The sequence below is a fragment of the Lepidochelys kempii genome, unplaced genomic scaffold, assembly GCF_965140265.1.
Source record: "Lepidochelys kempii isolate rLepKem1 unplaced genomic scaffold, rLepKem1.hap2 scaffold_117, whole genome shotgun sequence".
Classification (NCBI taxonomy): domain Eukaryota; kingdom Metazoa; phylum Chordata; order Testudines; family Cheloniidae; genus Lepidochelys; species Lepidochelys kempii.
Window position 1 is genome coordinate 253,573 of NW_027333596.1, and position 14,287 is coordinate 267,859.

Consider the following 14,287-nt stretch of genomic DNA (forward strand, 5'->3'; position numbering starts at 1 on the left):
TGACTGGATTAGAACAGCTTGCTGCAGCACAGTCCAGAAAAGGTGAAATGTACTTAAACCAGGGGTGTCAAACTCATTTGGGAGTGAAGGCCAAGTTCCATTTTTAGTTGTCTATGTTGAGATGTAGACAGGGCCGTTTGTAGTGGCATAATGGGACAGATGCCAAACTATTGTTATTTGCTGACTTCATAATTCAGCTGAGTCCCAGCTCCTGGAGTCTCCTACTTACAGCAAACACAGAGCTTGCTTTTATGTTTAAAAACTGAGCCATGTGTAACCAAACCAGTAATAGCTGCCTGAGGCTGCAGACATTTTGAAGAAAAGCTCTAAAAGGTGAATACTAGAATCCACTGTTCTAGGAGGCCTCTGGCAGGAGAAAGGACTGTAAGTGCAAATTCTGGGGGACTCCCACCTCTTGGTTAACATCAGAGGAGCCATGCTGGGTCAGACTAGTGGTCCATCCAGCCAAGTATCCTGTCTTTCAACAATGGCCAATGCCAGGTACTTCAGAGGGAATGAAAAGAACGGGGCAACTATTGAGTGATGCATCCCCTGTTGTCTACTCCCAGTTTCTGGCATTTAGAGGGTAAGATCACCAGCGCATAGGGTTGCATCCCTAACCATCCTGGCTAGTAGCTATGCAGAGACCTATCCTCCATGAACTTATCTAATTCTTTTAACCTAGTTATACATTTGGTCTTCCAAGGTTCCCTGGAAATGAGTCCCACAGGTTGACTGTGTCTCGTGTGAAGAAGTACTTCCTTTTGTTCATTTTAAACCTGCTACCTATAAATTTCATTGGGCAATTCCTGGTTCTTGTGTTACATGAAGGGGTAAATAACATTCCTAAGTCACTTTCTCTACTCCATTCATGATTTTATAGACCTCTATCATATACATCCAGTGGAGCACCCTTGTCCACGTTAGTTAACCCCCTCAAAGAATTCTAGTAGATTGAGGCATACATTTCCCTTTACAAAAGCTGTGTGGATTCTTCCTCAACAAATAATGTTTATCTATGCATCTGATAATTCTGTTCTTTACTATAGTTTCAACCAGTTTGCCTGGTACTGAAGTTAGGTTTACCAGCCTGTAATTGCCAGGATCCCCTCTGGAGCCTTTTTAAAAAAATTGGTCTCACATTAGCTAGCCTCTAGTCATCTGGCCCAGAAGCTGCGTTAAATGAAGGTTACATACCACTGTTACTAGTTCTGTAATTTCATGTTTGAACTCCTTGGGGGCGGGGTCTCCATGCATGGGCCCTGCAACGCCCAGTGGCCAGGAACGGAATTGTGGCCAATTGGAGCTGCAGGGGAAATGCCTGGGGGGGGCCAGCAGTGTGTGGAGCCACCTCCCCCCACCACCACACCCCCTCAGAGCTGCTGCTGGACATGCTGGCCACTTCCCAGAGCAGGCAGGGAGACAGCCTTAGTCCTGCTGTACCACCACCTGGGAGCCACCTGAGGTAAACAGTGCCCAGCTGGAATCTGAACCCCAGCCCTGCACCCCAACCCCCTGTCCCAGGTTGGTGAAAGTAAGGGAGAGGGGGAGAATAAAGTGAGCTGGACAGAGCCTCAGGGAAGCAGCAGGGCAAGGGTGTTGGGTTTGTGTGATTGTTATTTCTACATTTTCTTTGAGGTAGATCCTGGGTTGCACTTAAATTCAAAAAGTGATCTTGTGCTTCAAAAAGGTTAGAGACCACTACCCTAAAGATTCTATAGTACTATTTGATTTTCAATATATTTAACTTGATGTTTTTTCACTTCTTGTGCCACTATCCCACCAGCACACCCTTCTGACATTCCTGTAATATTTTCTACCCTGCTATTACTTCGTCCCATGGGTGATCATTGTTTTACCAAGTTTCTGTGATGCAGATTTTATCAATATCTTCACTGAATATCAGGCACTCAAGTTCACCCATCTTAGTATTTATACTTCTAGCATTTATATATAAGCATATGTACACTGTGTCACTTTTTGGCTGTCTGCCATTGTGATTTAGTTGAATGGTACCCTTGCATTTGCATGTTTCTTTTCTGCTCCTACCTAAGGCTTATCAACTTTCATCCTTACCTCCTTATTAGGATATAGAGAATCCCCATTAATAGATCCTCTCCTAACCAATGTTTCTGCCCAAACCACGTGCTCCTCTGTAAATGTCAGCTTTCCCCCAGCCCTTAGTTTAGAAGCTTATCTGCAATCTTTTTATTTTAGTTGCCAGCAATCTGGTTCCATTTTGGTTTGGTGGAACCCATCCTCCTTCTACAGTAGTGTTTCCGAGCCTGTGTGCATCTGACCCAAACAGGTGTGCTACAGAATTTTTTTTGAAGCAGTGTGAGAACAAAGTGGGCATGTTGCTTTCTGATTGGCTGTTTGCCTCACTGGCCCATCTCCACCGCAGGTGGAACAACCAATCAGAGCTCCAATTCCCCTTTCTCCTGTATGAGCAACAGGTCAGCTCCCCTTCCTTCCTGCAAGAGGCCAAGGGAAGAGCCCTAGGAGCTGGAGGAGTAATGGTTGGGAACCATTGCTCTAGAGCAGGTACCCTCTAGACTGACTGTAGGCCAAATCCGGACTGCCATATGCTTTTGAATGGACCCTGAAATCTTTGTATTTACTCATTATTGTGATTATTATTTACTTTTCTCTGGAGTCTGGACCTTGACCAAAAATAGACTACTGCTGCTCTAGAGGCTTCTACTTTCCAAAAGATTCCCCAGTTCCTAATGAACCTAAACCCCTCTTCTCTACACCATTGTCTTAGCCAGGCAGTAACTGGCAGCATATCAGAAAATGCTACCATGAAGGTCCTGGACTTCAATATTGTTCCTAGCTCCTTACATTTTGCTGCCAGGACCTCTCTCCTACCTTTCCTTATTTCATTGGTAACTATTTGTACTATGACTACTGGCTTCTCCCCAGCACTTCATATACGCCTGTCTAGATGTCTCAAGAGATCTGCAATGTTTGCAACCAGCAGGCAATTCACCATGTGATGCTCAGTCTCAGCACAAACCCAGCTGTCTACATTTCTAGTGATCAAGTCTCCCATTGCTATTACCTGGCTTTTTCTAATAAATGGGATTCCCTCCCCCAGGGAGGAATTTCAGTGTGAGGAGACACCCATGGCATCTGGAAGGAGGGTCCCAGCTACAAGATAATTTCCCTCTACTCTGATGTTCTCCTTCACCAAGACTTTCATCCTCTTCAATAGCACAGAGGCTGTCAGACTGGGGGTAGGACCACTGTGTGTCTAGGAAAGTCTCAGTTATGTGCCTCTGTCTCCCTTAGCTCCTCCAGTTCAGTCACACTGGTCTCTAGAGCCTTTACATGGTCTCTGAGGGCTATGAGTTCCTTGCCCTAAATGGACACACGCCACCTGGCCACAAGGCAGGTAATCACACATGCTGTATTCACTGCAGTAAACAGAACAGTCCCCACTCTGCTGCTGGACTTCTGTGTGCATTCTTTTTACTTCTGTAACTTTTTTGGGGGGGTGGGAGGGAGTTTATTGGTCTAAGTTTAAAGAATGTTAATTAGGTGCATCTAGCTCTTACATTCTTTTGCAAAACTGTTAGCTAGCTCCTCTGCTCACTTAGGGCTCGTCTATACTACTCGCCAGCTCAGAAGGCAGCAATCGATCCAGCAGATGTGATAAATCGACTGCTGAGCGCTCTCCCATTGACTCTGGTACTCCACCAGAACGAGGAGCACAAGCGAAGTCGACAGGAGAGCATCAGCTGTTGACTTACTGCAGTAAAGACACCGCGGTAAGTAGATCTAAGTACATAGACTTCAGCTACGCTATTCACGTAGCTGAAGTTGTGTATCTTAGATCGACCCCGCGCAGTAGTGTAGACAAGCCCTTGGGAGTTGGCTTTTTAAATCCCTGCTCTCTCTGAGTAGCCCTGTCCCCTAGTTAAGGATTAATGGGTGCTAAAGGGAATAGAGATCAAAGCCTCGTTAAGAAGGTCTCAGCCTTGCCTAGCAGGCTGCTAGGCTCAGCAGATGGATCCCAAATCAGACCACACTACATACTTCAATCAGGCAGCAAGCACACAAACTCACTTCAATGGTCATGTAGTTACTCCTTCAGCTGGAGAACTTCCTTGCAAAACTCCCATTAGCTGCTCCTGCTGCTACTCCTTCAAAGACTGAAGGTAGCTCCTGCCACCACCATTTTAAGTGCTTTTCTACCTTCCACATAGAGCCTCAAGCCACCTGCAGGTGGAATAAAAGTAATCCCCAAGGGAGAATTTTCTAACTTTATTAAAAAGGGCAAATTTTACAGCCAGTAAATAGAAAAAAAAAATATACATAATGAATCCTAGGCCGTTCAGGGGGCAAAACAGAGCCCATTCACTTAACTCTAGCTCCCACACAATCCACAGTAACAGCACAGAATATCTTAAGGTCGTGGTGGGCGCATACCAGGGGGAGGGGGACCTGGAAGGAAAAGAACAAAGGCCATCAGTTGAAAAGTCTACAAAGAACAACAAAGCATCTGAAGCAAGGTCACGCAGAAAACGCTATTCAGCAACAGTGCAGTTCATTGCTTCAAAAGGCCTAGAGGCCCCTCTTGAGACACTGAATGGTTTTACAGGGCAGTTTCTCAGCTGTTCTAGCAGGGGGAACGTAGTTCTGCTCCACCATACTCTACTGAAGTTTATACATTGTCACAGTCCCACACTTATCCAGAACTGGATACCACCCTTCCCACATACCAAGAAGGCTCACTCACCTCTCATCCCTGGGGGAGGCGGTCTCATCCCTGGGGGAGGCATTCCCATGGGTGCACCTCGGCCAGGTGGCATTCCCATGGGTGGACCCATGGGTGGTCTCATGCCAGGAGGTGGTCCCATCATTCCTGCAATGAAAGGAAGAGGACAAGTTTCAGAACTGGTACAGACACTTGCTACACCTAAGATAGGGATGAGCATTTCACTACAGATTGGCCTTATAATAAGTACTGAAGCGCAGACTCCCAACCCAAAGAGGAACAAACAACTGTCTCCAGCAGATTCTTTGCTTACTGTTTGCTACAGTTCCATGTTGAATGTAGCCACAACTCACTACTGGCTGGACCTCAGAGTAATCCTGCTTAATACCAATTCTTCATTGGGTTCAGATAAAGTCAAAAGTCATCATCAATCCAGCCACACCTTATGGTCCTCCTCTTGTCCTAGACCACAAGCAAAGCTGTTCTTTACCTGGAGGAGGTGCTCCTCTGCCCATTGGAGGGGGAGGACCACCACGGCCTGGTGTGTATTGGGTAGGAGCTCCGGCTATACTAGCTGTGGCTGCAGCAGCAGCAGCAGCAACTGTTCCACGGCCCTGAGGCGTCATCACCTGTGAACAGAAAGAAAATTCACAAATACTGCACAAAGTGTTGCTTTTATAGCAAATGGGACAATAAGAAGAAAGGTTTAACTTCATTTCTCATGCCTTAGGACTTTTACCCCATTTTCCATTTCATGTATGAGCCCTCGTTACAAGACAGGGCTGCACACCCTTAACATACTACTGTGCGGGGAATTCAGTGTAGAATTATACTAAGTGGGTTTTATACAGGAAGCTGCACCTTTCCTTCAAACCGTTCCCTATCAGTGCATGAGCTACAGACATGCCGAGGAGTCTGCTATGCAACATGCTAGTCCCAGGACCCCAGTTCAATCTATTTTTGGATTGCTGTTGCCTAGCACAAACACTTGATCCACACAGAGCCAAGAGATTGAAATCTATTCAAAATACAGTAATCAAGAGTTAAGTCCTTTCTTCTACTGAACCACAGCATTTCACCTGTTGGGATGGTCCTCCCACTCCTCTGACAGGACCAGCTAACCCTGCTGGCGCCTGTGGCATGGGAGCACCAGCTGGCACTCCTCGTCCAGCTGCCCTCCCAACTCCAGGTCCTCCTGCAGCTCCAGCTAGAGGCACCCGGGCAATGCCAGTCTGAAACATAGGGAAATACAAGCAATCAGTGATTTCAGTTCAGCAAGATGTTTCAGACCCCCAAGCACTTCATCTCTAATGGGTGTGAGCTGCTACAGAACAAGTTAGACTTTGCACAGTGAAATTCCCTGGATCCAGACACAGGCTAGTGCCAGGAAAGAGTAGAGCTAATGACTAGCCATTTAAACCCTGTTGGCAATGGACACTGGATTTGTCTGACCCCTTTGGTTCTGCACCCATCCTCCTTACATCTTTTGGAGGTGGCCCCTCAACTGTCATAGACACCAGGTTCTCTCCTCGCAGCAATACCAGACCCAGGACCCGTTTCTCTTCCCGCTCTGGCTGCTTTGAATTCTTGGGTCTGAGAGAGAGAAACAGAGAGAGAGAAGTAAGTTTTTACAGAAAAGCATTCCTCTGAACACCGCTGTTCAAGTCTGTGACAGATACCTCATCCCACTATTCCAAAACTGGTGATGTTCCCCCCCATCCCAAGAACACACCAAAGCTGTTACTGGAGAGAGGGTACAGACTCCATAAAATTGTTTCCCTTGCTTGTTTTACCTGCTTGAATCAGAAGTGGGGAAGACAACATGAATGCACACCTCCCGAAATCCATAGAGGTTATTAGAATTCTATCAACACAGCAACCAAACCAATTCACCCATGTTTTTCAAACTAACAACACTTAATGCTGCAGCCACTGCATTCTAACTCCTCCGCTAGAGCTGCAGGAATAAAGTGGGTATAGAGAAACATGGAAATAATCAGAACCAGAGGTGCGACCCTCATCTCAAAAACCACACCCACCAAGTCAACCAGCTTGCTGAGTCCATAACAGAAGCACCAGGTCATGAAGCAGGCAGATGATTCAGAAAGCAGAGATGAAGAGCTCTACTACAAGATCCAGTCAGTCCAACTTTCCAGGGCCAGGACAAGATTGTTACCTAGTGTACACTCGTCTAGTTGTAACCCACATTAGCAGAGTGGTTGCTCCACTAGTGGCTAATCTAGAAGGATATAAATCTACTACAACTACTAGAAACTCCTACTTTTAGGCTAGTAGGGATAACCTCCCATCCCTAGAAAGGCACAGACTCACCACAATAACATCAGTTACATAAGCATTCTATTTATTTTGAAGTGTGGAGCTCCCACCTAAACTGGATATAGCTCAAAGTCAGGATGTTTTTCCATATGTTCTGCTAAGTATTTTCAATGGAGCAGTGGGGAGAAACTGAGTTATAACCCCATTACCTACCCTAATAGGGCCCCTTCCATATTGGAGGTTACACCTTTCAGATATTCACAAACTATCGCTCAACCTCTGCCAGACAGCGGTGCTTAGCCCCTTCAGTCTTTCCCTGGAACTCAATCCCACTCATTCTCATTTCGCTTTGTTACTCTTCAATCCTTCAATGAGAATCCTTCAATGAGAATACACAGGACAGCCACCCATGTGATGCATTCTCTCCCCTCCGCCCACACCCTGACAACCCCTGCTCACTTGATCTTGCGGAACTCATCGCAATCACACAGGATCAGGTTCATGTGCTTGTCGAAGGCCTTGAAAGTGCCGATGAAGACACGTCCATCCTGCAGGATGCACCTCATGCGATAATCGATGTGTTGCAGCATCTTGCTGCTCTTCCCCACAGTCTACAAGAGGAGCCGCCGCGTTACAGCCGGGGCCCGGCCCCCCCTCCTCCCGCCGCCGCGTTACAGCCGGGGCCCGGCCCCCCCTCCTCCCGCCGCCGCGATACACCCGGGGCCCGGCCCCCCCCTCCTCCCGCCGCCGCGATACACCCGGGGCCCGGCCCCCCCCTCCTCCCGCCGCCGCGATACACCCGGGGCCCGGCCCCCCCCTCCTCCCGCCGCCGCGATACACCCGGGGCCCGGCCCCCCCCTCCTCCCGCCGCCGCGATACACCCGGGGCCCGGCCCCCCCCTCCTCCCGCCGCCGCGATACACCCGGGGCCCGGCCCCCCCCTCCTCCCGCCGCCGCGTTACACCCGGGGCCCGGCCCCCCCTCCTCCCGCCGCCGCGTTACACCCGGGGCCTCACCATGGCTGCGGCTTTTCCAACACCAGCACCCCACCAATTTCTCCCGCCGCAGCCTCGCCGACCGCCTGCTCACAGCGGAAAAGTCACCTGACCCGGAAGTGTCCGTGCAATAACTGTGCCCCCTACACTTCCGGTCCCTCCCTGCTGTTTGGACCAGACCGGAAGTGCCGGCACGGCCCTTGCACAAAGTGTTCCCCCTTCCCTCCGGCCGCGGGGATCGGAGGTGTTTCCGGTGGGGTTTCACGGAAAAGAACGGGGGCGGTGGTGCTGCCGGCCGCCACAGCCTGTTCCCTCCCTGGCCCCTCCGGCGCCGGCCCGAGCCTCGCCAGCCGCGGGGGCCGGGGTCTCGGGGGCGGGCTGAAAGGGTCGTTTATTACTGGACGCTGGCGGTGCCTGAGCAACCCTGGCGCTTCCCTCACCGGGCCTGCCCCAGGCAAAGGCCGCGAGGGACACGGCCTGCAGAACGGTGACGGGTGGTTTTGGGAGCGGCCTGATCGTCTAGCTTTAGTGTTTAGATTAAACATGCTGCATTTGCCTGCCCGCCCCATACACACAATCCAGTCCCCTGGCCTTCCCTCATCTAGGGTTCTGCTGCTTCCCGCGGGTTTCACCTCTGCTCTCTGGAAGGATGGCTAGCCCACTCCTGAGTGCTGACCTAGACAGGTAGGTGCCCTACTAAGCTATTTTCTTGTAGGCATCACAGCAGAAGCTAAAGGAACTAGGGAACACAGAGATACCTAGTCACAAAAAGAAAAGGAGGGCTTGTGGCACCTTAGAGACTAATAAATTTATTTGAGTGTAAGCTTTCGTGAGCTACAGCTCACTTCATCAGATGCCTTCAGTCGTGAGCTGTAGCTCACAAAAGCTTACGTTCAAATAAATTGGTTAATCTCTAAGGTGCCACTAGTACTCCTTTTCTTTTTGCAAATACAGACTAACACGGCTGCTACTATGAAACCAGAGATACCTATTGACACCAAAGGTGCTGTGCCACAAACCTCTGAACCCTTACCAAAGAAAACGTTTAAGACAATGTAATAACCATCAAGAAAGCCAGAGCTAAGAAACAATTTCTTGAGCAACAGCTTAACATAACAAACGGTTGTTTGAAGGAAGTTGGCACTGGCCTTTCTGAAAGAAAAGTTCCTCTTACATTTTTAAATATATTTAAAATGTGCATGATATTTGTAGTAAATAAATCAGACAGAATTTTTGACATGTCTACATTGTGGAAGTGGTCAAGAGATGCTACGTCCCTGTTTTAGGAGCTGTTAAATCACTCCCTCCTGAATTATTCTGGAATATTAATTGGTTTTCCAATCTGAATGCCTGCACCAAACTGTACAAAGCAGCACTTCTTGCTGCTAGGACTAGCCAGTCTACAGTGGTTCATGGAGATCACCCACTCCTCTGAATCCCAGGAACAGTAAATTGAGTCTAGGAGACAAGAGATGCTCCAATGACGGCAATATGAAGATAACACCCAGCTTTAGAGCTCCTTTATGTTTAATACAAACATTATCGTTTCCCAACTATCCTGGTGCTTGCAGAAGCTCAGTCTCAGTGTAGAATAGCTGGCTGAAGCCAAACTAAGAGACGATGTAGGAGACTGGTGAAAAGTTCAAAGCAGACTGTGAAGAGTTACAAAGAGATCTCACAAAACTGGGTGACCTGACCAACAAAATGGCGAATGAAATTAAATGTTGATAAATGCAAAGTAGTGCACATTGGAAAACATAATCCCAACTATACATATAAAATGATGGGGTCGAAATTAGCTGTTACCACTCAAGAAAGAGATCTTGGTGCCATTGTGGATAGTTGTCTGAAAACATCCACACAATGTGCAGCAGCAGTCAAAAAAGCAAACAGAATGTTGGGAATCTTTAAGAAAGGGATAGATAATAAGACAGAAAATGTATTGCTTCTATATAAATCCATGGTACACTCACATCTTGAATACTGTGTGCAGATGTGGTCGCCCCATCTCGAAAAAGATATTAGAATTGGAAAAGGTACAGAGATGGTAGCTGGTTAAACCCAGCAGGCTCCCTAAAAATGATTAGGGACATGGAACAGCTTCCATACGAGGAGAGATTAATAAGACTGGGACATTTCAGCTTGGAAAAGAGATGGCTGGGGGGGATATGATGGAGGTCTATAAAATCATGACTGTTGTGGAGAAAGTAAACAAGGAAGTGTTATTTACTCCTCAAACACAAAAACTTAGGGGTCACCAAATTAAATTAATAGTCAGCAGGTTTAAAACAAACAAAAGGAAGTATTTCTTCACACAATGCACAGTCAACCTGTGGAACTCTTTGCCAGAGGATGTTGTGAAGGCCAAGACTATACCAGGGTTCAAAAAAGAACTAGATAAATTCATGGAGGATAGATCCATCAATGGCTATTAGCCAGGATGGGCAGGAACAGTGTCCCTAGCCTCTGTTTGCCAGAAGCCAGGAATGGGCAACAGGAGATGGATCACTTGATGGATCACCTGGTCATTCCCTCTGGGCACCTGTCCTGGCATTGGCCCCTGTCATCAGACAGGATACTGGGCTAGATGGACCTTTGGTCTGACCCAGTCTGACCGTTCTGATGTTGTTCTGATACTGGTGGCTAAAGGGAGGCACGTAACATCACACCTCACTGAAGGTACCAGCCCCAGATCACTATGTTAGATCACAGCCTCAGAGGGTATCTGGACTCCTGGCTGTTTCTGACTACCCCACTGGCTACAGAGACAAAATCACCCAGTACCACCAACAGCTGCACGAGTCTCTGTCCCTCCCGTCAGATGCCAAATCGTCATCCATGCTTTCGCCTTAATGACTGCAATGCACCACCCTGCTTCTCTTTCTCATCCAGCCTCCCCCTCCTTCGCTCCGGCCTCGCATTCCTCTGCCCCCCGCTGCCATCCAGCCGGCTCACTTATTCCCCGCCCCGGCCTATGCACCCCCCGCTCAGCGGCGCCCCCTCCCCACCGTGCCCGCTCAGCATGCCCCATGCCCCCAGCCCGCCACCGGCCCCATCCCCGGGGGGTCAGTCACAGGCCGGGCCTTAGCCCGCGGCGGGCAACGGGGGCGGGCGGGACCCGCTTGTCAGCAGAGCGATGAACGGCTGGGTTACGAGCCTCCCCGTTCGTCTGAGTGACAGACAGGCCTCCTGTCCAATGGGAGGCACAGGGGGCTGCGTGACGAGCAGAGGCTGCAATGGGGCTGGTCGCCGCCTTGGGGGCGGGTCTGCGCGCCTGGAGGCGGGTCGCGACGGGGACTGGGAGCCGCCGGCTCGGGTGAGAGGGGGGGAGCGGGGACACTGGGGCGGGAGGGCCGTTGGGAGCGGGGGGTGGTGGCCGGGATGGGGGGCTGGTGCCTGGGCCAGCTGGGGGCCGTGGGACAGGGTGGCTGGGGGCCGGAGGCACTGCCCGGGATGGGGGATGTTGGGGGGCTGTGGGCTGGTGGGGGGGCTGGTGCCTGGGCCAGCTGGGGGCCGTGGGACAGGGTGGCTGGGGGCCGGAGGCACTGCCAGGGATGGGGGATGTTGGGGGGCTGTGGGCTGGTGCCTGGGCCAGCTGGGGGCCGGAGGCACTGCCCGGGATGGGGGATGTTGGGGGGCTGGGGGCTGGTGGGGGGGCTGGTGCCTGGGTCAGCTGGGGGCCGTGGGACAGGGTGGCTGGGGGCCGGAGGCACTGCCAGGGATGGGGGATGTTGGGGGGCTGTGGGCTGGTGGGGGGGCTGGTGCCTGGGTCAGCTGGGGGCCGTGGGACAGGGTGGCTGGGGGCCGGAGGCACTGCCAGGGATGGGGGATGTTGGGGGGCTGTGGGCTGGTGGGGGGGCTGGTGTCTGGGCCAGCTGGGGGCCGTGGGACAGGGTGGCTGGGGGCCGGAGGCACTGCCAGGGATGGGGGATGTTGGGGGGCTGTGGGCTGGTGGGGGGGCTGGTGTCTGGGCCAGCTGGGGGCCGTGGGACAGGGTGGCTGGGGGCCGGAGGCACTGCCCGGGATGGGGGATGTTGGGGGGCTGTGGGCTGGTGCCTGGGCCAGCTGGGGGCCGGAGGCACTGCCCGGGATGGGGGATGTTGGGGGGCTGGTGGGGGGGCTGGTGCCTGGGTCAGCTGGGGGCCGTGGGACAGGGTGGCTGGGGGCCGGAGGCACTGCCAGGGATGGGGGATGTTGGGGGGCTGTGGGCTGGTGGGGGGGGCTGGTGTCTGGGCCAGCTGGGGGCCGTGGGACAGGGTGGCTGGGGGCCGGAGGCACTGCCCGGGATGGGGGATGTTGGGGGGCTGTGGGCTGGTGCCTGGGCCAGCTGGGGGCCGGAGGCACTGCCCGGGATGGGGGATGTTGGGGGGCTGGTGGGGGGGCTGGTGCCTGGGTCAGCTGGGGGCCGTGGGACAGGGTGGCTGGGGGCCGGAGGCACTGCCAGGGATGGGGGATGTTGGGGGGCTGTGGGCTGGTGGGGGGGGCTGGTGTCTGGGCCAGCTGGGGGCCGTGGGACAGGGTGGCTGGGGGCCGGAGGCACTGCCCAGGATGGGGGATGTTGGGGGGCTGTGGGCTGGTGGGGGGGCTGGTGCCTGGGTCAGCTGGGGGCCGTGGGACAGGGTGGCTGGGGGCCGGAGGCACTGCCCGGGATGGGGGATGTTGGGGGGCTGGTGCTGCGGTTGGGGGCCGGTGCCTGGGCTGGTGCCGGGGTTGGGGGCTGGTGGGGGGCTGGTGCCTGGGCCAGCTGGGGGTTGTGGGACAGGGTGGCTGGGGGCGGGAGGCAGTGCCCGGGATAGGGGGTGGGGGTGTCTATTTTGTTTATAGCAAAGTGCCTCAGCACAGGGAGCCTGCTGGGTTTAACCAGCTACCATGAGGGGAGCTGGGTACTTCAAGGCAGCTGCAAGACGGAAACTGGGGCCTGGGGGCCTTGCGGAAGGCTGGGTGCCAGGTGGGTTGAGGGAGCCCCAGCATCGGTGTGGGCATTGCTTGTGGCAGTGTTCACTCAGTGCTGCCTGGACCTTGCTGGCTGAGCTTGCCTCTATGCAGTGCCAGAGAATAACCCTTTGGGCCCCACCTTGCCCTGTGCTGGGTCTGTGCTTTCCTTGGTGTTAGTAACCTTAAGTGTAGCACTGTCCAACCCCATGGATCACAAACCAGAAATGGATCCACATGTGGGGGAGGGCATGGTACCAGTTTCACAGCACCACTCATCAAAACTTTACAAGGAATTGGGTTGATGTGTGTGTGTGTAGCTAGAAAGTAGTTACTGAAGTTAGGATTGGGACAGGACACCAGAGCTTTGGTCTTTTCTCTCTAAGAATGCACTCACGGCACCTCTTGAGTGGACCAGAGGGAAGATAGCTCCCACCAGCACCACCACTTCCTGCCACGTCTAGATGTTTCTTGGAGATCTCTCATCAAAATACCAAACAAGCCGAATCCTATTTATCTTGTAAGATCCAATGTGATCACAGCCTGCAGTGGTGTGGCTGGAATTCTTATCTCACAATGAGCCTGAGTTTGTCCTACCTGACATATGCTTTTCCAGGTTTTCTTGCACGTGTGCGCACACACTCTGCACCATCCTTAGTTTCTTTTGCAAATTGCCTCATTGTGTGGTTCAGTTATTTGGTATTGTTTCTTCCTTTGGCTTTAGAACAGCCATTCTGTCAATTCTTTGCCAATTCTAAGCTGTGTATCCTATTGAGAAAGTGCTTGAGAGAGTTCAGAGCTCCTGCATGCCAGCCTGGGCCTGCTTGATTTATGTGGAAAGCTCCAACAGAGCTATTGAAAACCACATAATACAGAATCTGCACTGCTAGAAGTTTATCATGCACCATTGATAACAATTGCTGTTAGTAAGATCTCTGAGCAGCATTGGACACAGTGACCCATGACATTCTCTTCTTTAGACAGAAGTCAATTCTTGGTCCTTCAGGCTGTCCCTGGCTTGATCTGAATCTTTGTTGTCTAAATGTTTCCTGTTCTTTCACAAAGTCATTGGAGCTCAGAATCTGCTTTATTCTGTGGTGGTGTCTCTCAGGCACCTGTTTCAGATTCTCACTTGGGGTTGTGTTGACATGTTCCTGCTTAATCCCCATTATATGGAAATATGCAAGCTACCTTTCTATAAATATGCAGACAATATTCAGTTATACATCACCTCACAGTCAGATTATCAAGATACACATCTGTCTTTGTCTTGTAGTTTGTGTAGCATTAAGCAATTGTTGGTGCATAATTTTATTAAAGCCATCCAGAGTAAACCCAATGTTTTGCTGATAGTGTCCAAG

General features: G+C 51.4%; 2 protein-coding genes across 6 annotated transcripts in view; one reads left to right on the top strand and one right to left on the bottom strand.

Moving 5' to 3' along the window:
- Positions 1 to 4,256: 4,256 nt before the first annotated feature.
- SNRPB (small nuclear ribonucleoprotein polypeptides B and B1) lies at positions 4,257 to 8,136 on the bottom strand. The gene is made up of 7 exons (XM_073326850.1): positions 8,016 to 8,136; positions 7,460 to 7,611; positions 6,205 to 6,316; positions 5,803 to 5,955; positions 5,214 to 5,352; positions 4,745 to 4,870; positions 4,257 to 4,449 (listed from the first exon to the last, which is right to left on the bottom strand). Exons 1-7 carry the CDS (start codon positions 8,016 to 8,018, stop codon positions 4,412 to 4,414), a joined length of 723 nt encoding a protein of 240 aa, XP_073182951.1. The 5' UTR covers positions 8,019 to 8,136; the 3' UTR covers positions 4,257 to 4,411.
- Positions 8,137 to 8,216: 80 nt separating this feature from the next.
- Positions 8,217 to 14,287, top strand: part of ELMO2 (engulfment and cell motility 2) — a 49,188-nt gene continuing 43,117 nt past the window's right edge. For 3 of the 5 annotated variants that reach the window (XM_073326830.1, XM_073326835.1, XM_073326837.1), the window contains exon 1: positions 11,233 to 11,310. The gene's annotated coding sequence lies outside the window, so the exon portion shown is untranslated. Of the gene's footprint in view, positions 8,679 to 11,232; positions 11,311 to 12,861; positions 12,943 to 14,287 lie in introns of those variants that run through there. The other 2 variants (XM_073326831.1, XM_073326832.1) reach the window with 2 other exon arrangements.